This window comes from Tachypleus tridentatus, chromosome 6 (genome assembly GCF_004210375.1).
Source record: "Tachypleus tridentatus isolate NWPU-2018 chromosome 6, ASM421037v1, whole genome shotgun sequence".
In the NCBI taxonomy this organism is placed as follows: Eukaryota; Metazoa; Arthropoda; class Merostomata; order Xiphosura; family Limulidae; genus Tachypleus; species Tachypleus tridentatus.
Window position 1 is genome coordinate 169,323,049 of NC_134830.1, and position 25,295 is coordinate 169,348,343.

The 25,295-nt window shown below is 37.5% G+C and overlaps 1 protein-coding gene across 3 annotated transcripts in view; it reads right to left on the reverse strand.

Moving 5' to 3' along the window:
- Positions 1-262: 262 nt before the first annotated feature.
- Positions 263-25,295, reverse strand: part of LOC143254423 (chorion peroxidase-like) — a 29,625-nt gene continuing 4,592 nt past the window's right edge. Inside the window, exons 4-13 of one of the 3 annotated variants that reach the window (XM_076509567.1) lie at positions 24,785-25,011; positions 18,858-19,196; positions 16,493-16,594; positions 14,239-14,355; positions 11,382-11,509; positions 8,758-9,010; positions 7,622-7,949; positions 5,192-5,361; positions 2,775-2,883; positions 263-1,863 (exon numbers count right to left, since the gene is read on the reverse strand). In XM_076509567.1, coding sequence (XP_076365682.1) covers positions 1,788-1,863; positions 2,775-2,883; positions 5,192-5,361; positions 7,622-7,949; positions 8,758-9,010; positions 11,382-11,509; positions 14,239-14,355; positions 16,493-16,594; positions 18,858-19,196; positions 24,785-25,011 — 1,849 coding nt within the window. In that variant the 3' untranslated portion in view covers positions 263-1,787. The remainder of the gene's footprint in view (positions 1,864-2,774; positions 2,884-5,191; positions 5,362-7,621; positions 7,950-8,757; positions 9,011-11,381; positions 11,510-14,238; positions 14,356-16,492; positions 16,595-18,857; positions 19,197-24,784; positions 25,012-25,295) is intronic. The other 2 variants (XM_076509568.1, XM_076509569.1) reach the window with 2 other exon arrangements.

Below are 25,295 nucleotides of genomic sequence, written 5' to 3' on the forward strand. Positions count from 1 at the left end.
ATGCCTCCTACTCTGTTATCTTTAATATTTTTGCAATAATTAATCAGTAATAGAATGCTTGAGTTTTTTTGTTAAACAAAATTAATTATACAAATATGGCTTGATTTGAAGGTCTAACCGAACATAATGAATATGAAAATATTTAAGGAAAATAGAAAAGTTCGACAAAAAACTAGAATTTAAGAATATTTTAGATCTGGTGTTTTATAATCATAATTAAAATGCCTGTTTATTTTCCTCCTAAGTCAGTTTCATTTTTAAGTTACTAAAGAAAGGAATTAATTAATACCACTGATAAACTATTAATAGTTTAATGTTTGTAAAGATCTAACTGAAACCAAAACTCAGATGACTGTTGACAGTGGTCATTAATCCATTTGTAAAAGAGTTACCTATAAGTTTGATGAGCACAGAAATAAAAAATTGTTTACTTTTGACTGTAATTGGACTTGAGCAAACTAGCATTGACTTTTATTTTCTATTTAAATTAAACTTCATGCAAGTTTATTCCTATTGCTAATGTGTACCATAAACAGTCAAATTTTTATTTTCAAAAGAAGAAAAAGGCTTACTTGTAAAACATAAAACTGTTTGTTTATTAAGTAAGCCAGTCGTTATTAATGTTGTAACAAAAGGTTTATAGGTTTATATTCACAACACTCATTTGTTTCAATCAAAACAGGAGGAGTCAAGAATTTTAGAATAAAAATAATGGTAATTGAGTAGTGATATTCCAGAAACTGGTTCTGTTGCTAGTCTTCCATTACTATTTAGTTGTGACAGTAATGTTTTATTCACTGCTTATTATTAATGATGGCCATTAAGTTAAATGAATTCAGGTTAAGTAATTAGCAGGCGAGATCACCTACAAAAGTTGTAACATTTTCAAAACGAGACCCAAAACTCGAGAGCTTTCAAATAGTTAACTATTCTTCTTTAGGTGAATACAGGGTTATGTGTAATGAGTCTAATGAAATATATGAAAGTCAATATCATAAACTGAATGTTCAATATGAGTTGTCTTGAGAGCTAGCTAATAATAACCTAGAGTTGTGTCAAGTTCATAATAGTTATAGGAATTGTTAATTAATTTATATAAAGATAAACAATAGAAATAAATTTAAATAGTGGCAAAAGGCAGTGGAAAATAGAGAAAATAATAATGTAGCTCAATATACAGGAAATCAAACCTACATATACATATATAAATATAAGGGAGAATAATACTAGTAATGTAAAACATGTTTAATCGTGAATTTAGTTTTGGAAATCATTTCAAGACTACTTGAAGGTGCTCAAGTTTTAGGTCTTGTTTTGAAAATGTTAAGAAAATGTCCACTTTTAAGATGTAATGAAAAACTTACAACTATAATGGTCAGTGAAAATATAACAGGGACTAGATGTGACTGGTATAAGGGCAGAATTAAACAAAAAAAACCTTCAGGTGTTAAAAAAATCATGAGAATTCTATTATAAACATAAATTAAAACATAGCTTTGAATACTTCTATAATACTATATATACAGTTACAGGAACTGAAGGAATATTTAGTAACATATATAACAGTTAAAACAGTAGTATATTTATTGTTTTTTTATCATTCACAAGAAAAAGAAATTTCATGGTACGTAAGATTGAAGGTTACATACAGAGAAATATTTGTTATATGCTTAAATTAGTATATTTTATGACTATGTACATAAAACAAAGAAAGTCATTTCCCACTAACTATACATAAAAAGATATCAAATCACAGATACACTTTGAAAAGAGGGAACTGCTTCATATCAACCAGGGCTCTCTATCCACTTATTCAAGTTCAGGTTTGGAAGACTGGAACTATTACACAACACTCGAGGGTTCCTACAGAAAAAACATTTTTTTTTTAATATTCTCAACATACGTACATGTGTCAGTTACTTGCTGAGTACATATTAATCAAGTGAAAAGAAGTCAATGTTTGAATACTGACCAGATTTTAATAATAGGAGATAGTTATATTGCCTTTATAAGTGAAGACAGGTTTCTCATTAATGTATTGTTTTTTGTTCCTTGGTTGATTGATTAAAAATCCTATGGTCCAATTCATAGTTAAGGCCTTGCAGAAATCACATCTATGTGTTCCTCCATTTATTTACACATAACTGTTAACAAGGTTGAAAATGGATTACAGAAATTTTTTTTTTTTCTGAGCCATCTATGTTTTTATTATTTAACATCATTGCCTTAAACAGGTACAAGAATAAAGACAGAATGTGTTTTGAATTTTGCCCAAAGCTATACGAGGGTTATCTGCACTAGCTGTCCCTAATTTAGCAGTGTAAGACTCGAGGGAAAGCAGCTGGTCACCACCACCCACTGCCAACATTTGGGCTAGTCTTTTACCAACGAATAATGGGATTGACTGTAACATTATAAATGCCCCTACGGCTGAAAGGGCGAGCATGTTTAGTGCGACGGGGATTCGAATCCGCGACCCTCGGATTACGAGTCGAATGCTTCAACCACCTGGCCATGCTGGGCCCAGAATAAAGACAAACTTGTATATAAACAAGCTGAGGTAATAATGTAAGCCAGTATTTTTTACATAGACTTTCACTTGAATGAAAAAACACAGGAAAACTCATAATAAAATTGTGGTCTGCATAAAACATTTCAATTAAGACTACATCCAGTTCTTCAGGATTGCATAGTAGTTAGTACAATAACGTTTTTACTTACAAGACCTGAAATTGTTTGGGATATGTTTATTTATTAATTAAATACTTTCTTACCATCTAACATGCCACTGTTCCATTGGTCTGCGTTGAATAGTCATAATCTCATCCATATTATCACACAAGATTCGAGCAAAAGATGTTTTCCTCAATTCCTGAAGTTGTTCTAGGAAAGAATTGCAATATTCAGGTATCAAATTTTTACCAACTGTATACTTTATACCAATTTTACTGTTAATATTTCATTAACTAACGTACATGTTAATGTTTTAAATAATGCTAGTAGTAGTAGCATTTATCAGTATTTCAGCAAATTATCAAGGGCTGCCTTTAAAAAAACAACAAAAACAAATAGTTTTGATAACTTATACTCGTTTAAAACTATTAGCGCAGATAGCTCTCGAGTAGCTTTGCATGAAATTCAAAAAACAAACAAGTATTAATTGAAAAATTAACCCTTCCTAACGGCGCATTTATTAACTAACTCGGATGTAATAGAAATGCAAGTTGTTAAGCCTCGTATATTCATTGGTTGTAATATTAAGTTTACTAACCTCACTATCTGAGATATTAGAAAAAGAGAGAGATAGACACACTTGAAACTTTTGTTTTATAATTATTTACATGAAGTTTAATAATCCATTTTAAAACAAAAACATACTAAAACAATTAGAAAAGGAATACTTAGTTTGTGTTTTATAGTAGTTGTGTATTATGACACTAAATGTGCGTTACACTAGAAGTATTATAATAGTAACTTTGTCATAATAAAAGTTGTGTATTACAGTAGTTATATATCATAACAATAGTTGTGTATTATGAAAAGAAAATCAATAAATGAACGTGCCTGCATTAACGCCAGTAACTAACCCAATTAATCCGATCAAAATGACAGAGATAATCAACGTTAGACAAAAGCAAAGTACGTTTTTGGCATTCTTTATATAATTTTTTGTCTGAATAATTTACAAAAAACCATGAGATTGAGAATAAAATCATGAATCTTTCAATAACCAACTGCACCCAATCACCTGACAAATCTCTACTATTATAGTCATTTTAACAATTCTAGTAATGCCAGTAGCGTCACTGCTTGGTAGATAGTTAAGTCAAATTGTGAAAATACTTTTACCAGTGTAGCGAATACATTTAAACACATGTTTTCTAAATGAAAGAGTTTAAAAATTAATAGGTATTTGTGTGTGTGTAATATATGTACACACTTTTTAATATATCTTTATCTTTTTGGTGCAATTTTTTTTACAATTTGTGAATATCTTATATCTTTAGTTTTGTTATAACAATATGTAATTTGCTTTTAATTGAACACTAGTTTACATAGAACAGTAGTACTAAATACTGACAAATAATTTTACAGTACTGTTTTACAACGTTAAGCTTGCGGATTTATAACGCTGGAAATCTGGTTTCGATGCATGTGACGAGCGCGGCACAGATAATCCATTGTGGTTTGTTTTTTAATTTCGCGCAAAGTTACTCGAGGGCTATTTGCGCTAACCGTCCCTAATTTAACAGTGTAAGACTAGAGGGAAGGCAGTTAGTCATCACCAGCCACCGCTAACTCTTGGGTTACTCTTTTATCAACGAAAAATGGTATTAACCGTAACATTATAACGCACCCACGCTAAAAGGGCGAGCATGTTTGGCGTAACGGGGATTCGAACCCGCGACCCTCGGATTAGGAATTGAGTGCCTTAATCACCTGGCCATGCGAGGCGAATGCATTGTGTTTCTATGTACTTAAACAAACAAACAAACAGAAACTGGCCTTTTCAGGTACCACAGTAATTCTGTAAATTATGACCAACTAAAGTCAAGTACTAGGCGTCACAATTAACTTTCAAAGTGTTTTAATAGCGGCGTCCTCGGCGGTCAAAATTCTCATACTTCATTTTCCTTTACATTAAATAAACACAAAAAAAACAAAGTTTTATTATTTTAAGCCCACTCAGTGTTCATTTAAGCAATATGAAGACATCATCTACCTATTAAGTGTTTGATAATCAAATAATCTAAACAAGAAGCGGAACTAGCACGAGGGGTAATGTCTTAGAGTTCCGCGACGCCTTGAGGCCTTAACTGGTATTATCTTCTGAAAAAAAGAGGTTCCGATTAGTTCTTTGCCCCGAAGCACCTGAACTGTTTGTTCCGCCACTGGTCCAAACCCATTTGTTTATCTTTATTGTTTCTTGATTGTTAAATAGCCACAGTTATGATTTACGAACTTTACATACGTAGTTACACGTATTTTGTACATTGTTATGGACGACAGCTCAATACACGAACGATAAGAAAGGTAACATTTACAAGAATTGTAAATTTCACTTAAAAACTTTGTGATGTATTGTCGTGAACAATAAATACTCAGAAATGTGAACGTAACAACCCGATAATGCACAAAAAATGACGTTCGTCTTAAAATTATGTCGTCGTGTATTTTATGGTTTTTTTACCTGATGAAAAGGAAGATTCAAACCCCCCATTTTCATACCAAAATCTATCACCGATTCTGGAATTTTGAAACTGTTGAGCAATAATACAGGCAAATGTGGGTCCGACCAACCCCCCAATTACTGGTTTCTCCGCTAGGCCTGCTATGTAAAGATCGATGTCGTCCACGGTTCTGTAACAAACAAATTATCGTTACACACAAAATAAACAAATATATATATTTTAAATCAAGTGCAAAAATGTAGAACAGAATTCTAACTTATCACAAAATGTACTGTTGTTATTTGTCACAACAAAGCACATTTACACACACACACACATTTATATACACTGCTGGCCAAAATCTTACTACATGTATCTATAAAGATAGTAGTGAGATGCACATTGGTTTTATGGTTTCCCATTGCATTTTGTTATTTCTTCCACAGTAATCTGTTTCTTAAGGAACTGTGTTAACAATTTAAGTAGATAATCTCATGGTTTATAGTGAGCTGTTTTCAACATACACTACTAGCCAAAATCTTAAGGCCACTGAACATAAATAAAAAAATATGCATTTTGCATTGTTAGACTCAACCAGTTATTTGAGTAGAGCTCCAAAAGATAAAAATAAGAAGAGAAAATAAAAATAAAAAACGTTTTAAGAATTTAATAGGGAAAATGTGAACACTATGAAATTAGCCTAAATACTGGCTGGTCAAAAGTTTAAGACCATACCAAAAAGAAGTCCTAAACAGGGTAGGAAATGCCCAACAAGTGGTCTCAGTAATGAGTTGCATGGCTGTCACTGCAAATAACATCAAATATTCGCCATCCAACCCCAAAAATTTTCAATAGTGTTCAGTTCGGGCGACACGCTGGATGGTCCAAAAGAATCACGTTATTCGTCATGAAAAACTCCTTTGTCCTTCGAGCATTGTGGATTGCAGCATTGTCCTGCTGAAGGATTCAGTCATTTCCACACAAGTGAGGGCCTTCAGTCAATAAGGATGCTCTCTCCAACATGCCAATGTAGCCAGCTGCTGTTTGACGCCCCTGTATAACCTGAAGCTCCATTGTTCCATGGAAGAAGAAAGCACCCCAGATCATGATGGAACCTTCTCCACTGTGTCATGTGGAAAATGTCTCCGGTGGGATATCCTTATTGTGCCAATAACGTTGGAAGCCATCTGGACCATCTAGGTTAAATTGTTTCTCATCAGAGAACAAAATCTTCGTCCACTTTTCTACGTCCCATGTTTGGTACTTCTCAACAAAGTTTAACCGAGCTGTTTCGTGGTGTTGAAGGAGGCGTGGCTTTTGAAGACGTTTACGGTTTTCAAAGCCTCTCTCTCGTAGATGCCGTCTTATTGTTCCTGAGTTGCATTCTGCGTCCGTAAGGGCCTTAATCTAGTTCAGCGATTGGCTGGTGTCTTCCCGGACAACCCGTCGAATCCTCCTGTTGAACGCCGGTGAAATTTTCTTGGGCCGACCACTTGAAATTCTCGTTCTGTAATCCTCAGGGTCTTTTAAGAAATTTGCAACAGCAGTTTTACTACGCCCAATCTCACCAGCGATGGCACGTTGGGAGGTTGACAACGCTTATGCTTGAACATAAATGACTAAATTTCGTTACGTGTTTACCGATTAACGCTTCGTTTAAGTATGGTCTTAAACTTTTGAGCAGCTAGTATTTAGGCTAATTTCATAGTGTCCACATTTTCCCTATCAAATGCTAAAAAAGTTTTTTATTTTTATTTTCCCTTTCCTTATTTTTTATTTTTCGAAGCTCTCCTCAAATAAGTGGTTGAGTCTAACAACGCAAAATGCATATTTTTTCTTTATGTTCATTGGCCTTAAGATTTTGGCCAGCAGTGTATATATATATATATATATATATTAACCAAAGTTACCAACAGTATATCTGATATGTATGTATATCTGTTCCACTCTATCCGTTTCCTGATTTATAAGAACCATTATGTGACATCTACTGGTATGCTTTGAAAATTATTCGATTTTAAAAACAACCTTTAAAAAATGTTTTTTTGTTGTTGTTAAGTTGCCGCGCATAGCTGCTCGAGAGATATTCTGTGATGATAGTCCGTAATTAAACAAGAGATAGCAGACAAGTGGTCAATACTACCTATCGCCAACTTTTTACTAACGAATAGTGAGATCAGCCGTAATATTATAATGCTCCCCACGACTGAAATAGCGAGTATGTGTGGCGACGAGTTTTGATTCGGCGACTCGCAGATTGCAAGTCAAGCGCTCTAATCACCAAACCATTAATAATAATCGAGACACTTTCTATGTCACGTATAGTTTTCTGTTTCATCGTGAATTTAAAAAAATACGTCTAACACACCACTTTTCTCTTTTGAACGAGAAACGCATTATTAGTCTTAAATAATGAATTGTATAAGATTATTAACCTATGGTTAACTTACTCGTACATTTCCTCGAGTCTTCTGATGACATTATCTTCCATCAGACCTTGAAGATCGCTAAAAGAGTATACGGGCATGAGACTACAGTAGCGCCGCCAATCGGTGTAGGATGGAATACCGTGATCTCTGCCTCGTTGAATGTTCACGGCAAATAGATCCATGCCGTACATGTGGTGGTGACGCTGAAAGAGGTGATTACAGAGCTCTTCTGTGATGTATTCATCCACTTGTTGGGCTTTCTGGTTTAACAGGCCTAGCAGTAACTTATCCATGGATCCATCTTGAAGCATTGATCCAGGGTTAAAGAATTCGTTTCTTAAAGTTGTAGCTGATAAGTAAAATAGTAAAGAGTAATATACCAACAACGGTTAAATGATAGCTATTATATCCTCCTTCGTTAAGTTCTCTGAATAAGTGAAAACTAAAATTACTTACCAAACATTCATTGTCTCAATTTCACTTCTCCGGAAAAAGTCACAAAGGACAATATTTTTCTCTTAAAAACTTTACTGCTGGTAACTATTTCGTGTCAAACACAGTTCGTTGTATTTTACTCATAAATTGTTATTTTACTAAAAGATACAACTGGCAACATTCTTATCATCAGCTAATCTCTCTGTATCCTTATCATCAGTCAGTGTTTATCTAGAATAATAACAACAGTCCTCCATTATCTTATACTGCTATCAATAATTTCATGATGTTCAGTCCAGCGAAAGTGGAACACGCTGAAATGTAACAAACCTGTTTCGGTATGGTTTATTTCCATCAAAATTGTTCTCAATATAATAATTTTTGTTTGTTTGTTTGTTTACATTCCCATCAGGAGTAATGTAGCAAAGCTCTACTGTTTACTGGAATATTTACGAAGTTGAATGAGTTGTTTTAAAAATTTGTAACAATAATACCAGTCGACAGTAGTCGACTGGTTGTATTTAAGTAATGTGCTACTGAACCTATATTATGAATCATCGAAATCATTATATGTTGAAACTTCTTCACAGTCTGACTTGAAATGATAAACTGACAAGAAAAAAAAAAGAAGAAGAAAACATTTACATGTATGTGTTGTTGTTTTTATCGTTGTGTTTTCTTCTCAAATTATAAAATTTGTAATACAAACGTAAATAGAATACCGGAAGTTACGGAGTTGTGGTCCATGGAGTAGCGGAGAAATCTTCCTGGTACGAGGCTATGGCCAAATCGAAAGGCCGCTGTAGCGAAGGCATTGGACACTCCTGCATTCACGGTATAGTCATACTCGGTGTAATAACCACGTGATTTTAGGGTTAAACCATACACTTTCATGACTAGTTCTCCCAACACCACGGGCAGGAATTCGTTATACGTGATGTGTTGCATCATGGCGCCCACAATGCGACGAGATTCCTGAATCACATAAAAAATAATTGTTTTAGAGCAATCACCGTTTGATAACATCTGATTACAAATACTGAAGTCACTAAAACATTTATTAAACTATGCACAAAATATCATGTTCAGTGTTCCTGATTTGTTTATTTTGAAACTTCGTGCAAAGCTATACGAGAGCTATCTGCGCTAGCCGTCCCCAATTAGCAGTGTAAGACTAGAGGGAAGGCAGCTAGTCATCAACACCCACCGCCAACTCTTGGGCTACTCTTTTGCCAAAGAATAACGAGATTGACCATCACATTATAACGCCCTCACAGCTGAACAGTGTTTCTGGACTAACTATCTAACACATTCGGATGTGCTTGCGTGAACTCTTCTATAATTTTGAAAAAAACAAAACAAAAAACAACAATGACCAGTTAGTTTAAAACTAGATAAAGCGTTTTAGGTGATTTTATTTTTGTTTATTGATTTGGGGGGAAAAATATATTGATACTTCTTTGATACGCAGCCAATAGTATGTTTCGTAAATTATTTTCTTATATTTTTGTTGCATTTAACTTATTTCAATAACTTTTGTTACTTGTTATACGACTTTTTTATTCATTTAATATTTTATTTTCATAAACGTAAGTTGTTCTGTTATCTTGCTATCTGACCCTGTAGTGAAACATAAGCATGTCAGACTAATTTACTTTAAATGTAAGGTTACAATGTTTAAACCATTTACTGAGTTTTTATTGGTCACTAGATGCTAATAAATATTCTCTTCTAATCAAAGGATATTTACACAATTCAGAAGAATTATATTGTTTACACATACTACCGCCACAGTGTTCAATGAAAAGGATGTTAGTGCTGGAGCTTGAAGCGAAAAACTAGTTTCTTGTGTTGTGAGGTATATTATGTTTGTTTGCTTTTAATGTTAATTTAATTAACTCTATTTGTTAAATTGTTAGATATATACAAGTTATTTATTTTCATTAATTTTAGTTTTAATTATGAGAAGGTCTTTGAATTGTTAGCTCAGAATATTTTTTTGAATTAACATAAGTGTGTGTTTTCTTATAGCAAAGCCACATGGGGCTATCTGCTGAGCCCACCGAGGGGAATCGAACCCCTGATTTTAGCGTTGTAAATCCGTAGACATACCGCTGTACCAGCGGTGGGCAGGATTAACATAAAATCTCATACACTGACTGAACTTCGTGAAACAGTATTGGAATTACGGCCGAAAATGTAGCTGACAGCAAGGTTACCAAACAAATAAATCAATGCGTCCTGATAAATAAACGTAGTAACTGTTTGTTTTTGGAATTTCGCACAAAGCTACTCGAGGGCTATCTGTGCTAGCCGTCCCTAATTTAGCAGTGTAAGACTAGAGGGAAGGCAGCTAGTCATCACCACCCACCGCCAACTCTTGGGCTACTCTTTTACCAACGAATAGTGGGATTGACCGTCACATTATAACGCCCCCACGGCTGGGAGGGCGAGCATGTTTGGCGCGACCCTCGGATTACGAGTCGCACGCCTTACGCGCTTGGCCATGCCAGGCCCAAACGTAGTAACGGTACATTAAATTACTTATATTCATTAATGGGTTCATGTTTGGTTCTGACCTATGTGGGTAGTTTACTTTTGTCAAAAACTAATGATAACACAAAATATATATATATGAAGGACATGATATTTAAAAAAAACACACACACACACATAAAACATATAGCAACACAAGTTTGCAAACTGCAATAAAAGAAACTGATGCGAGCCAAGTAAAAAGAGTGAATCATTAATAGATATAATAATTATTTGTTTTGATTCGTTTTGAATTTCACGCAAAGCCACACGAGAGCTACCTGCGCTAGCCGTTCCTAATTTAGCAGTGTAAGGCCAGAGAGAAGGCAGCTAGTCATCACCACCCACGGCCAACTCTTGGGCTACTCTTCTACCAACGAATAGCGGGATTGACCATCACATTATAACATTCCCACGGCTGAAAGGCCAAGTATGTTTGGTGTGACAGGGATTCGAACCGGCGACCCTCAGATTACGAGTCGAGTGCTTTAACCACCTGGCCATGCCAGGCCTATAAGAATTAAATCATTACATCAGGACATACCAACAGTTAGACATTATTCGCTCGAGTTGAATGTTACGCTCTTGAGTAGGTTTATGCATGCACGATGCTCCACAAGAAATGATAACACATAAGGTCATGAGTCAGTGTTTTCATTGTGGCTCATGGTGCGCTAAAGGTTAGGAACGCTTTCTTGTATACTTCTGACGGGTACAACAGTAATAACAAAGAAACAGAAAATGTTATTTTTATACTAACGACATAAGTTATTTATTTTACCAATACACGAAGAACTGTCTCCATAAATACCTGGTAAACCTTCTCATCGTCCCAATGAAGATTATATAATGTCAGATGATTTGCCAGGCGATTGTGTTGACGAAGCCATATAGTATGCATGGCAGTAAGGCTTGGAAGTTCGTTCACACGAGCGTCTCCTACCGGGTAAACACAGAACAGATCTTTGTTTAAATATCTCTGGGCAACAACAGTTTAATTCACAATACATAACAGGTAACAGGCTTGACACGTTTAGATGCTAGAATTATTATCAAACACACACTACAAAATGTTTACCAAGCGAAAAATTATCCCCATATTAAACATACCAAAGAAAGTTTACTATGCAAAGAATTAGTCCCATCCTAATCGTACCAAAGAATGCTTACCAAAGGAAAAGCTAGTCCTCTCCCAATCAGAGTAAAGGCGATTTTCCCAAATAAATAGCCATAAAAACGTTTATTTGTTTGACTTAAGTGTAAAGTTATACAATTAACTATTTTTGACATGCTAAGTGCAAGGATCTAACCGTAATTTTTAGCATTAGAAACTTCTAAGTTTACCGTTAAACCTCTGAGGAGGTTCTTAAAAATGACGATGAACTATTTCGATCTGTAATTTAATTCTGAGAACCTCAGACATGTTTCTCATAAACTCAAATAATTTTATTTCGTAAAACTCGTTATTATAGCAAAGTTTTACATTTTTACTTGGGTGGTATTCTGTTAACCATAAACAACCGGTAGCAATAAGCAAATATTCAAGGATCTGGCGAGATAAGTGAACTGTTCTTGAAAAACATAAAAGACCCTGTATTAAGGATAAATGCTTAGCAATAAGCAAATATTCAAGGATCTGGCGAGATAAGTGAACTGTTCTTGACAAACATAAAAGACCCTGTATTAAGGATAAATGCGTTGGTTTACAAGTAAAATAAATGTACAAAAACGTTAAACGACTTTTTAAATGACTACTGCTTGACATGTCAGGGTCGTGTAGAGGTGAAAAGCTGACCCAGTTTGACCTTCTCGCCCTGTTCTTGAAGAAAGATTGTCACTTATGTCAGTGAAAATAATAAACCAGAAGTATAGAAATATTTTCTGAACAACATTGAGAATTTTTAGAAAAGTGCAATCTTGCCAGTATCAATAAGATGAAAAGAATGGAAGTTCGGGAAGTTCTAGATAAAACAGAGCTCACAGACACAGAAACTGCCATGGGAAACTCAGTAAAGACAAGTTAGAAGGAGCCCGAAAGAAAGAGAAAAGTGTTGCAACAAAGAGAGAAAAGGATCTACACTGGAATCTTCAGGTACTAAACAAGATGTAGTTCCATTTGCTTCAGTGGTTGTAAAATCATTAAAGTGTTTTTTGTAAGTTCGGGATTCTTGATGGTTATACAAATATGAGACAAGCGGATATAGAATTGCAAGATACAGAATTATTAGCCAGGATAGAGGGCGCTAATATTGTTGCTCTAAGAGGAAAATAAAGTTTGGCTTGAAATGAGGATTTAATATTGGTCTCTTCCAAAGAAAAACCACAACATCTCCAGCAGCTACGAATAAAACAAAAATAATAATCCAAACCAATGTCTTTGCGAAGCTCACTTTTTACTCGGAAAATTCAGTAGAAGATGATATTTTAAAATTTTAGAATTATGTCAGTTATATCAAATTCATCTAAGTAAATTTAAAGTTACGAAAGAAAACAAATTAAAGTTGCTTTAAAAAACAGGTCTTACGTCACTTTACTCAAGTCAAGAGGAAAATGCTAAGAAAAACTCAACTTTGTTTCCCAACAAGGAATGCAACAAATGCGAAACAAATTATCCAATGAAGATGAGAACAAAGAGGCCAGAATGGCTGCATCATTAGATGCATCTAAAAAGGCTCGGAGGAAGTAGATAGACTTGCGCATTTGTAACCGTTCAAAACAGAACTGAGACGAAGTCTGTTTGTCTGTTTTACGGCAAAACTTTTCACGTTATCTCTCGCCATCCCTAATTTTGAATTGCCAACTAAAGAGAAGGTAATCAGCTGACAGCATCCACCGTCAGATCTTGGGATGTTCTTCACCAACGAAAAGTAGGATTGACCATCATATTATAATTCACTCATGTTTGGAGCCGTGTTTTGATCGCACAGATTGTAATTCAAGTGTCCTAACAATCAGGCCGTGCCAGGACAAGACCAATATTGAGTCCCAATATTCTTTATGTTATGACTGGTCGAAGAATCGTGTTTACTTTGTATAGATTGCAAGAAATTGTCTATGATTCTAATAAATCAGTTTACAATTGAACAGGATTATTTTATATTATTGGTTAAACAATTAAAAACAGTAATATTTAAAAGAGCAGTGACAATGAAAAATAAATCATATCAAAGTATTTTTATGCTTAAATAAATAACTTACATTAGTATGATTTGACCCACCCTCCGTTATGTTTAACGTATATATAGCATATATGTTGTAAACATAACAAAAGTTCATCAGGAGAGTTGTATTTGAATAGAACTCACAAAACGGTCGGGACTTAGGAATAAGAAATCGAAAATAGGTTGGTACTCTTATCTGGCATGACCCAATCCTCTTGAATTTTGATGAAAGTGTATCTGCCATATACTGTACTGACGAGGTTTTTCGTTCAATACCAGGATCGTCAAACTGATTGGGATACAATAGATACAGTAGGGCTCAAGGGCGAAGCTACTTAAATTATCACTTATACAAACAATGATTTTTATATTAAAAACTACATTAAGTAAGCTTTTTTTATTTTTATAATTATTATCACAAGCAATTGGATCTTTATGTGGCAGTGAAGTTGAATCAGATATCCGAAAGAAGCAAAGGTAATAATTTCCTTTAAGTGTTTACCTTACCTGCTGTGAAACAAGCGGTATTGAGAGGATCAATATGGCGACATTCTTCTAATTCTTTGACTGTTCCTTGGGGCAAAATGGACTTTTTGAATTTAAAAGACGTTTCTCGTAGACGACCTGTTAACCAATGAAAAGATGCGTTTAAGACAAGCAAAAGAAATTGGTATCTTTGGCCTTATCACAAGTAACTTTTTGTAGAATAACATTATTACTTGGCGGGATAGATGAAAATGGTTTGATTTGCTTGAAATTTCCCTAATCTAGCAATAATAGACTAGAGAGAAGGCAGCTAGTCAACGCCACCCACCGCCACTTCTTAGGCTACTCTTTTTATCAACGAATTATGGAATTGCTATCGATTGTATTTGATGACGGGGATTCGAGGCCGCGACCCCCTGACTGCAAGTCGAGTATCTTAACCAGTGTCGATAAAATAAGTTAAATACAATATTGGCATTACAATTCTCTGGAAAATCTCATGTAACTCCCTGTGGAGTATACAATCTGTATTTATTAACAGTATTCTTCATGATGGCAAGTGTAAAAAATGGCAAACCGAGAAAATTATTAAAATTGTGAAATAAATGAAAAAAGCTAATATTTAATAATTAATATTTACATTTAATAATTAATATTTAATAATTTACAAAATACAAACATGTTGAATATGTTATGATATCGGAATCAGTTAATTTTGTTTGTGGTATTATAACACACTGTTTATTTGTTTCAGAGCAAATCCACACTAGGCTGTTTGCTGTCTTCACCACAGGGAATCAAACTCCGGATTTTAGCGTTGTAAGTTTATACACATAGGGGAACTAACACACTGTTAACAGCAAAAGGAATATGTCAGTTCAAAGGGAACCATTTATATGACAAAGATATTGAGGCTACCTACCGTCGTTCCTGATTTGGAACAACTGAACATAGGATAGGCAAACCTTGTCGCCCACCGTTCACACTAAAGGACTGACTGTTTTTCGTATAGTTTATCCACAGCTTAAAGTACTGAGAATATTCTGCGATATCGCACAGATTCGAACTCGGTTCGCCAGCTCCAAAATACAAAGTTCAACTAGAGAGCAGAGTATATTGTGGTAAATTGTTCCTATCAAGAGTAGTGGTGGTGTTGACTAGCATACCTTTCCACTTGTCCCTTACTTGGGCCACTTAGGTAAATTTGTTAGAGGATCACATATGACACATGAGTACCTAAGGTGTTTCAAAAGTTGTAAGCGGTCATCTGGACAGAAGAAAACAAGCATTGTTCGAATGGTGGTTGAAAAACAAAACACATCACACACACGATACATTAATTACAAATGAATTACTCTTGGTCCAGTGTGAGTAAATAAACATAGTAGAAGATTAGAGGTGGAAAAGTTGAGCATTGAAATCGAAGATCTAGAAGTTAGAAAGAAAAATTAAAGGATAAAATTCAATTCAAGAAAACTGACTTGAAAATGCGGAATTTTTGTTTTTGAATTTTGCGGAAAGCTACAAGAGGTCTGTCTGCGCTACCCGTCCCTAACTTAGCAGTAAGAGCCTAGAAGGAAGGTAGCTAGTTATCATCACCCACCGCAAACTTTTGAGCTACTTTTTTTACCAAGGAATAGTGGGATTGACCTTTCAGGGTGAGCATGATTAGTGTAATGTAGATTCGAATCCACGACCCACAGATTGCGAGTTGAGTGCCCAAACCACCTGGCCATTCTGGGCAACTTATTTAATGAAATTATGGAATGTAAATTAGTTGAAATTAATTATGCATCATGGAAGAGAGAAGAAGCAAAAGAAAAGTGAAAAAAAATTATTTTACTATTTGTATCACTGGTGCATAGTTGTATAGGTTTTAATTGTATACATATATCATATGCAACATAAATATGTAGAAAATATAATTCATGGTGGGACGTTTACCGGCTAGGATAGAACATTTACTGGCTAAACAGAATAAATGTGGACTTTTAAATAAGAAAGATCCTTAAAAACTACATAAGATAAGATTTATATATTGTTTGAGTTTATCGCATATAATTGAACAGATAAATATGTCATCTTCATTATTAACAGAACCGCCCTAAATCTGGCTGGTAGTTTTAGCAAAGATGTGCAAACCTACGATGTTAACAGAAAAGCGGTAACGTCTTTGTAACTCTACTGACAAAAGGTGCTACAATTAGATTTACTTACCAACATTTTCCTTTACGTAACCCGTTCTCAAGAGACTGTAAAAAGCGGGAGCACTTACCCCCCTTAAAGACTCGCAGGTAGCCCGCGACGGTCGCTGTGGAACCGTATACATTCGAAGCGTCCAGGTAAGACGTGATTTCGTTAATCTGTTCCTGAGGGCCTGTAAACAAAAGTTTGTCAATCGTAAACCGTAGGTACTTGTATCTGATTCAATCGTGCAAAGTGTATTCAGAAGGGCACGACTGGGGTGTCTCGCGATTCGATAACAGACATGATCCCAGTCCACTTCCGGGATTTTCAGTGTGTGAAAAGATCACGATTCGAAACGAGTTTCAAGACTCGGAAGTAACCGTTTGTTTGTTTTAAAAAATAGCATTCGGCTATCTTCTGATCCAACGTTGGCAATTGAATCCCAGATGCTAGAGTTGTACGTCTGTAAACGTACCGCTATCCCACCAGAAGTTTTTTTTTTTTTTTTTTTATAGTGCAAGGTCACTTTGGGCTAACTGTGGTGTCCGCTGCGGGGAATCGAACCCTGGTATTTAGTGTTGTAAATCAGTAGACTTACCAATGTTTCACCAGGGGACTAGAAGTATTAATTGCTTTTCCTAAAAGTGTTCGATTTCCCTCGGTGGACTCAGCAGATAGCTCAATGTGGCTTTGCTATAAGAAAAACACACACACACAAACTTAAAACTGTTAATACTGTAAGGGTAAAAATATAACAAAGTTTCAGTGCTAGGATCTAAAATGTCGTTAGTGTAAAGATTGTTCTAGTTTTAATAAATTAGATACAACGTTGCATTTCATTAGAAAGATTTTATCACGTTCTTTTCGGATGATCAATGACCATTTTGTACACATCGGGAACAAACAAAAGTGACGTGTTTAAACTGGAAAATTGAGATCTTTTAAAAAATTTAGTTTTTGTGCAAAGCCATAGTGTGGACTATCTGCGCTCTGCCCACCATGTTGTATAAGCCTGTAAACTTACCGCTGACTCATCAGAATACCTGAAAAAGGTCAAATCTTTACTACAAGCGCTGAGAAGTGGTACTTTTCTACAGTTATTTTTGTTACATTCCTTCAATACTGTTTACTGTGGCTTTTAAACCAGAGCTGTGTGTACTCCTGCTGCGAGTCCGCCCCAGTTTATGTACTCTAGCGTTGGTCATAAAAAAAACCAAAAAACCTCCTGGACAGTGAGAAAGAAGAGAATAGTTCGGTTATACACCCATCATGCCCTCTAATAGCATAGCAATATGTCTTCGGACTCACACTACTAAAAACAAGGTTTTGATAGCCGTGGAGGGCAGAGCACAGATAGCCCATTGTGTAACTTTGTGCTTAATTCTAAATAAGACACCCATCACAACTTACAAAGAGAAGTGCAATATAATAATCTGTATTCAAATTTGGTTTTGCTTGCTTGTTCAGAATTAAGCACAAAGCTACATAATGAGATATCTCTGTTCTGCCCACTACGGGTATCAAAACCCGGTTTCTAGCGGTGTGAGTCCGAAGACATTCAGCTGTACCTCTGGGGGGCAATAAAATGTGGTACTTACTCATATCTATTATGCTTAAAAGAACAGTTATAGGTGAAATTTTGATATCAATACCCACAGGACTGAAAGCAAGAACAGATAAAAAAAACAATAGGTATCAATTATGAGCTCTGAAAGGGAACAGTTATAATGGAAATGTGGAAGACTTAAAAACCACTGTCACAAAAAGTGGGTCATTTTCACGCAAAGCTGATCGAGGGATATTTTCGCTAACTGTTATTGATATTAAAGTGATAGACTAGAGGATAGACTGCTAGTCAACACTTCTCACCGCCAATTTTTATGCTGCTCTTTAACAATGAATAGCAGGTTTGTATTTCATATGGGAAAGACTACGTGTTTTTTATGTTACTTTTAATTACTTGAACTGATCTAAAACAGGCTTAACAAACAAAGAGATTTATGTCACAAATAGGTTTGACAAATAAAGACTTTTATTATTAGGAACAGGCTTAACAGACAATGAAGTTCTGGACTAGATTCAGGTAATGAGTTAAACTTTTAAATTATCGACGAACTTACAGTACACTGAAAGTTCAAGATATTAAGTCCTTGAAATCCTTTATTAGACTTCAAAGCTAGGTGATTATTAATGAAAATGTTGCCAATAGCCTGAATTTGCTATTTGTTAAATACGGTTTTAGAAACTAAATAAACATTTTACATATTTAACTTAGAGTAATCTGATATAAGATTATCGTAGAGAAAAGTTAACTTTGCGGTCAGTTGTTTACCCTTCCATCAATTCCTTCCCGTACAAGACTTGCGTTTGAGTCTTAATAACTCTGAAAGCATGTTCGATGTCAAAATGTTTCCACGACCTCTTCTGTATAAGAAATAAAGGTTCATTCTTACCAAGACCACATCCGTGATGAGGAGACGGGCTGGAACGAGCAAATTCCATACAGGATACATTGTAGCGGCTGTAGAAGATGTCGTCGTGTGGGATGACAATGGGAAAGCAGGACGGATGTTGAAAAGTTGGTGACACTCCGCAACAACGCAGTTTGGATCCGTTGAAGCCCGTTGTAACTGCGCTATGGGTCATATCGTGATCCAAAAATTGACCCCACTGCATCAGCATCACTGAAGCCCGTGAGTGAGGACGGTCATGATGTTGGATTAGTGCGTTACTAAGGAGCCGAGCAGAAGGCAGAGACGTCCGAGACCGTGATATCCTTGGTTTAGAGACGCCTGAGTATGACAGTCAACAGTGTTAGAAACAACCTATTCCACTGTGGAATACGTTTTTACAACGTGATGTCACTGGTTTACTATCTAGATGAAAACGTTCCAACCAACTGAACGTTCTTGTATTCAAATACAAATATACACACAATTTATCCTAAAAGAAATGAAACAACGGAAGAAGAATATTTATACAAAAAAAAAAAAAAAGATGGAGAGTGGTTTAAATTAAATATATATTATAAACATACATTTTTAAGCCATAAACAAGACACATCAAAATTAAACAAAATACGCTGTATATTTTTAAAACGATCGTAGGATACAAGTTATATCGTGGGATTATAAAATTTATCCTAGGTTTTGGAGGTGACTGTAGAGGCAGAACCCACATTGCGGTTGGGACATACCATCTATCAATCTTAACCTCCAATTCGCTAGCTTACATAAGAAGATTAGAAATTTAGAAGTTAGGATAGCGAAATGTGGGCGCGCAGGCCCGGCCCACAACGTCCCACGTCTATATGACCTTCACTGTCTACAGACAGTAATGGGAAGGTGACTGCTCTTCCAAGTTAAAATAATAATAAGAGAAAGATAAACATAAAAAGATTAAAAATAAATAAATAAAATAAAGTAAAAAAATAAGGAAAAAAGGTACAACCATTTGAGGGTAAGTAAGATAAAACTTATCTCTTGAAGTTAGCATTCCTGCCCCCAATATAATTTTGAATTTGTTTACAACAAGAAGTAACTGTACAATGAATCATGAAAAAAAGAATCTGGCATGAACTATGAAAAAATGTTACACATATATACAAAGTGAAAAAAACGTAATAATTAAACATATATACAAAACAAAAAGTAATTAAACACATACAAAGCAAAACAATAAAAATAAAAATAATAATAATTAAAGAAAAGACAAATATACACAAGAAGCGAGAGTGGAGATAGGGCAGCCCAGAATCCAAGTTCTAACCAACTCTCCTACCAACGCACAGAGTGGTGAGACGTCCGGCCGCCACTGATGGAAAAAGTCCCTGGAACTCAGCCACAGAAAGTCTGTCTCGAGGTGGAGTAACAGCCTTACCCAGCATCTTAAAGTACGACACTGGTGTCTGCTCGAAAACTAATTTGTTTCGAACAAGCCAGGTGACGTACTTAAAGACTGTTAGAGTGTACTGGAAGGAAAATACGAGGTAGCTGGGAACAGGGACCAGCACGCAGTACAGGATAGTCTCAGCTGAGAGTGGTGAGACCCAGAGAAGGCGAGCCACCCTTTTCCAGATCTCCACCGACGTCGGACAGAGGACCAACCTGTGCATGACAGACTCCACCTGAATGTGGCACACGGGATACAACTCAGTTGCACAAGAGTTCCACAGGTATGCATGCTCCCTCACTGGAAGGATGTTACACACGACGCCCCAGTTGAAAGCCTGGAGATAGCGACAAACATGATGCAGCGCGACGCGGCCCCAAATAATGTTCCACAGCAGAACAGGATGTGTTGCTCAATTCTGTGGGTACATTCAGGGATTAGCAGGCGGTAGAGGAAACGGAAGTCCGTCGGAATGTCGGCTGACAAGGCACGACATCGCCGTAACTCCGCAGCAGCGTCTACATACCAGGAAGGAGGGTCAAAACACATTGGTATTTGCAGGCTCAATGGAACACCAAATAGCCTGCGACCCGTGCCAACCAAGAATCTGTTGAGGTGGCAACAGGAATGACCCTCCAAGGGCAGGCAGCAAAAGGTGGTAGACAATAAGAGAGAAAGACACTGGGTTTGGACACATCATATGCCCAGATTTCCTCTGCGAGGCGGCAATGTCAAAGAAACCCGAGATACAGCCTCAGACATGCCACCCCACAGGAAGGTAAAGACATGGCACTCAATAGCCCATGCAGTGCAGCATCCAGGAGAAGAACAGCCCCAAGGTACCAGACCAAGGGGAGTATCCTCCTCTTCACCACCTACGCCCTGTCAAACAGGTTAGCAGTGCAGTAGCAGTAATCGTGAACAGCCAAACAGACAGCTGAACCACCTCCCCCCATGCAATCTCGGGGCACATGAGAAAATGAACCCAGAAGCAAGTAATTGGGAAGGAGGTTCAGTCCAGTTCAAACAGGGAGTTGGCAGACGAGGCCCATTTGCCCAACCCCTACCCCATGACTTGGGATAGTTGAGCTTGGCACCACTAGCCTGAGATAACAGTGGACTATGGCCAGTGCTGAACCTTATGTTCTTAAGTTATCTAGAAAGAGGTTCACATCGCCTGCATGCGAAACGTATTTGACGCTCGTACCCCCCGACAATTAGAGGTCGTGCACCGAGACTGAGTGTTACAGATAAGAGAGCAGGCACTCGTTCACCAAAGCATAAAGTGAGTGGAACAAAGGACAATCCTGACAAACTCCCTGTAAGATGGGAAAGGAAGACGTCAGATACCCGTTAATCAAGAGCCTACTCGAAGCAGTCGTGTACAAGACTTGCGTGTACTGGACAAAAATGGGAGGAAGGCCACACCTCCCCAGAAAGAACCACAAAAATTTGTGGTGAACTCGATCAAAAGCTTTGCTTTGGTCGAGGGACACAAAGATTATAGGGATATTCCGGTCCATAATGTGATGGAACAGGACCCTGAGAAGCACTAGATTTTGTTGGATACTTCTGCCCTGCATGCCACACGTCTGAGTGCAGTAAACCAAGGAAGGCATAACCCCACCCAAATGGGCACACAAGACTTTAGAAATAATCTTTGTATCCATGTTCACAAGAAATATGGGATGCCAAGAGGGAAATTTTTCAGACTAACTGGGATCCTTAGAGATAAGAGTAATGAGCCCATCTAGCGTTACCGGCAGCATTGAACCCATGGCCAGATAACTGTTAAAAAGTCTGATGAAATAGGGTCTAACAACATGCCACACATATCAGTAGAATTCCACTAGCAGTCCATCCAGTCCAGGACACTTACCAAGTGGCATGGATCGAATGGCCATCCAATACTCACCCAAGCTGATGGGTTCCACCAGCTGTTCTTGAAAGGAAGGGTCGAGGGAAGGCAAAAACTGAGTATTGTCATCCCACAACTCCTCATCCACAGGTGAAGCTGAATATAAATGGTGGTAATAGCCGAGGCACAAGTCTAGAATGTCAGATGGCGACTGACCATTCTCCAACACCATACTGGAGATGTGTCTGGTCTTGGCCATCTCCCATGCCTTGCACAGTGGAACTCGAGTAACATTTCTGGGATCGAGGGATTCCATCTGACTAGAGACACTTCCTGCATGGAATAGTTTGGAATAATCCAAATCTATTTCACTGTGAAGGTTCTCAGTGTCCAAGAGGACCCAGCAATCCATCGTCTGCCATGGAGCAAGGCTGCTAAAATGTCCTGCTTGCTTTGCATGGCCAGGCAGCGAACTCGCGAATGTCTCATGCCAGCTTGCCTCAACAAGGAGGCACAGGCTTCCTTCAGACCTGCCCACCAGGACCCGGTGACAGACTCAACAGAACAAAATCCCCAGACAAAGGCAATCAGTTCGTCTCCAACCTCATCCTCGGCAAGGAGGGAAACGTTGAGCCTCCACACACAAGGGCCCAATAAAATGGGACAAAATCCTGGAATGTGGTGAGAAGTGTCCAATGGTTGGAGAAGACACAAAACGAAACATCCCCAACCCAGTGAACTGCAGCCCCACTAAGGATCTGCTGAAGGCCAGGAGTTACATAGAACGTGTCAAGGTGACAAGAAATACCCTAAACAGTCCAAGTGGCCACAAAAACAGTCCCATGTAGTGCGTGCCAGATATCAGAAAATTCGAAATCTGTCAGCACTGTGCACAGAGATTGCATACACCAATCAGGATGGTGTATTAAGGATGGGCCTTAGCTCCCTCAGAGGTCCTTCCCACCTGAATAGCCCTCGGAGCGTCCCCCACCTCCCCAGGGACCGAAGCCCCCTCAACTTGAGCGGGAGAGACCCAGCCCTCCTCATGAGACTGAGACCCTCCCGACCGATTCATGGGCTCTGCTCAGAGGCCCCACCCTCGGCAGTTGTTGGTTTTTGGGGCGGCACCGCCCTTCCCTCCCTTCTTAACGCGTTGCCCGAGGGGTGTGGCCACCATTACACATATCACACTTAACAGTACAGTCACTATCTGTATGCCTATATGCCAGACATTTTCCGCTTCGCGGGGTCTAGCAGTTATTAAGCAGATGGCCTTCGAGGCCACAGCAACGACACAGCCGCCACATGCCCGGGTAATCACACATTACCCGAAAGCCGTGTAAAGTTCAGAACCGGCTTCTTTATATCAATACACACTCGCCGGTACCCTGTGCACACGCCCGGGCGGGTCTGATAAGTCTCATATTCTATTTTCCAAACAGCCCCATACGCCAACAAGACGTCCTTTACGTCGTCGTGGACCAGTTTGAATGGTGCCGACCGGAAAGTCATCCATTTAATGTTTTGCCCAGCCGGCTCTACGGGCACACGCAAAGTCCCCTTTGGTCAGCAGGTCTCTGGTCGTGTGTGGCCGACGCCAGCGTCGCCACATATCGCCCATTACCAAAGTGCTAGAGACACTCACTATGGGTACCCCTAAGTCGGTGTTCAAGGCGTCTATAATCGCCGAGAGTGGCGAGGCCGCGGACACAACGAAGCAGATGAACTGCGGCCGAACAAAATATGGCCGAATGACCTTAACCATACCGACCGACACGAACAACACTCCTGCACTGTGTACAAGCTACACAACACTCGGACAAGGTACACGGACTTACGGAACACGCCGCAGCACACGGTTATAAAACACAAACTCCCGCATCGGGCACAGATGACGACGGCGACACACACACACACACACAAAACCGCGGTAGTCGTTTATACCTGCTGCTTAAATTCTAATTGATATTCCCATATACAACTTATCCCAGTATAAAACAATTGCAAAGGCATAACTTAACATGACATCAGTAAATTGATAGTTTACTGTGACTATCGTGCTTTTATATGCGGCTATATCCGCATAAAGTAGTGCCAAGTTCGTAAATGACGTTATTTTTAACTAAAAATAATTTTAGTAATTTTTTTTATTTTACTCTATTTGTACTTATTTAATACATTTTTGTATTTATTACAGAATAATTTAATAACTTTACTTAAAGTTTCTGTATTAAATCCATTAACTATTAATTTTCGTATCAGTATATCAACATTATTAATACACCATTGCAATTTATTACAAATTTTTACAATGTATACATAACTGTGAAGTTATAATGTTTATAACAGATGGGTATATAGGTTATAACGTCACAGTCAATCCCACTATTCGTTGTTAAAAGAGTAGCTCAAGAGTTGGCGGTGAGTGGTGATGACTATCTGCCTTCCCTCTAGTCTTTCACTGCTAAATTAGGGGCATCTAGAGCAGATAGCTCTCATGTAGCTTTGTTCGAAATATAAAAAACAAAACAAAATAAGCAAGCTGCATGGACCCCTGGCGGTCGCCCAAGCCTTAATCTGTCACTGATTGAAAATCTTTATCACAAAAGAAAAGAATGTTACTATACTAACCGTCTGAATAGTCTGGAGGCAAAAATCTAACGAAAGGGGTCAAACTTCTGCCCCAAAGGAGGTTCACTTGGTTATTACAGCTGCCGTCGGCTGTCCGGTAATGACGACTAAACCAGGGACATTCGGGGTTTGGTTGCACAGGGAGTGGACAGTTGGTAGAGAGAGGTGTGTGATGAACATCGATTTGTTGCAAGCCTGCTGTGATCTGTTCCCTTGTAAGCTGGAACCTGAAATATAAAACATTGACCAAATTATTGACATCAATTTACAGATGAACTAATACTCAAAACCTAAGGAGTCGATTTAAAGCACCATACAGTGACCTAAGTTAATTTAGGAGTGTAAGATATACACATTGCTGTTATAATAAGTCTAACTGTATTTCTTTGGTCTGCTGACGATGAACCTTGAACAAGGCAAAATTAGACTCCATAGTAGAAGATACAGCCAATCAAAGAATGCATCAGGACCTTACGTCACAGATTCTGTTTTTCATTTTTACTTTCGATGA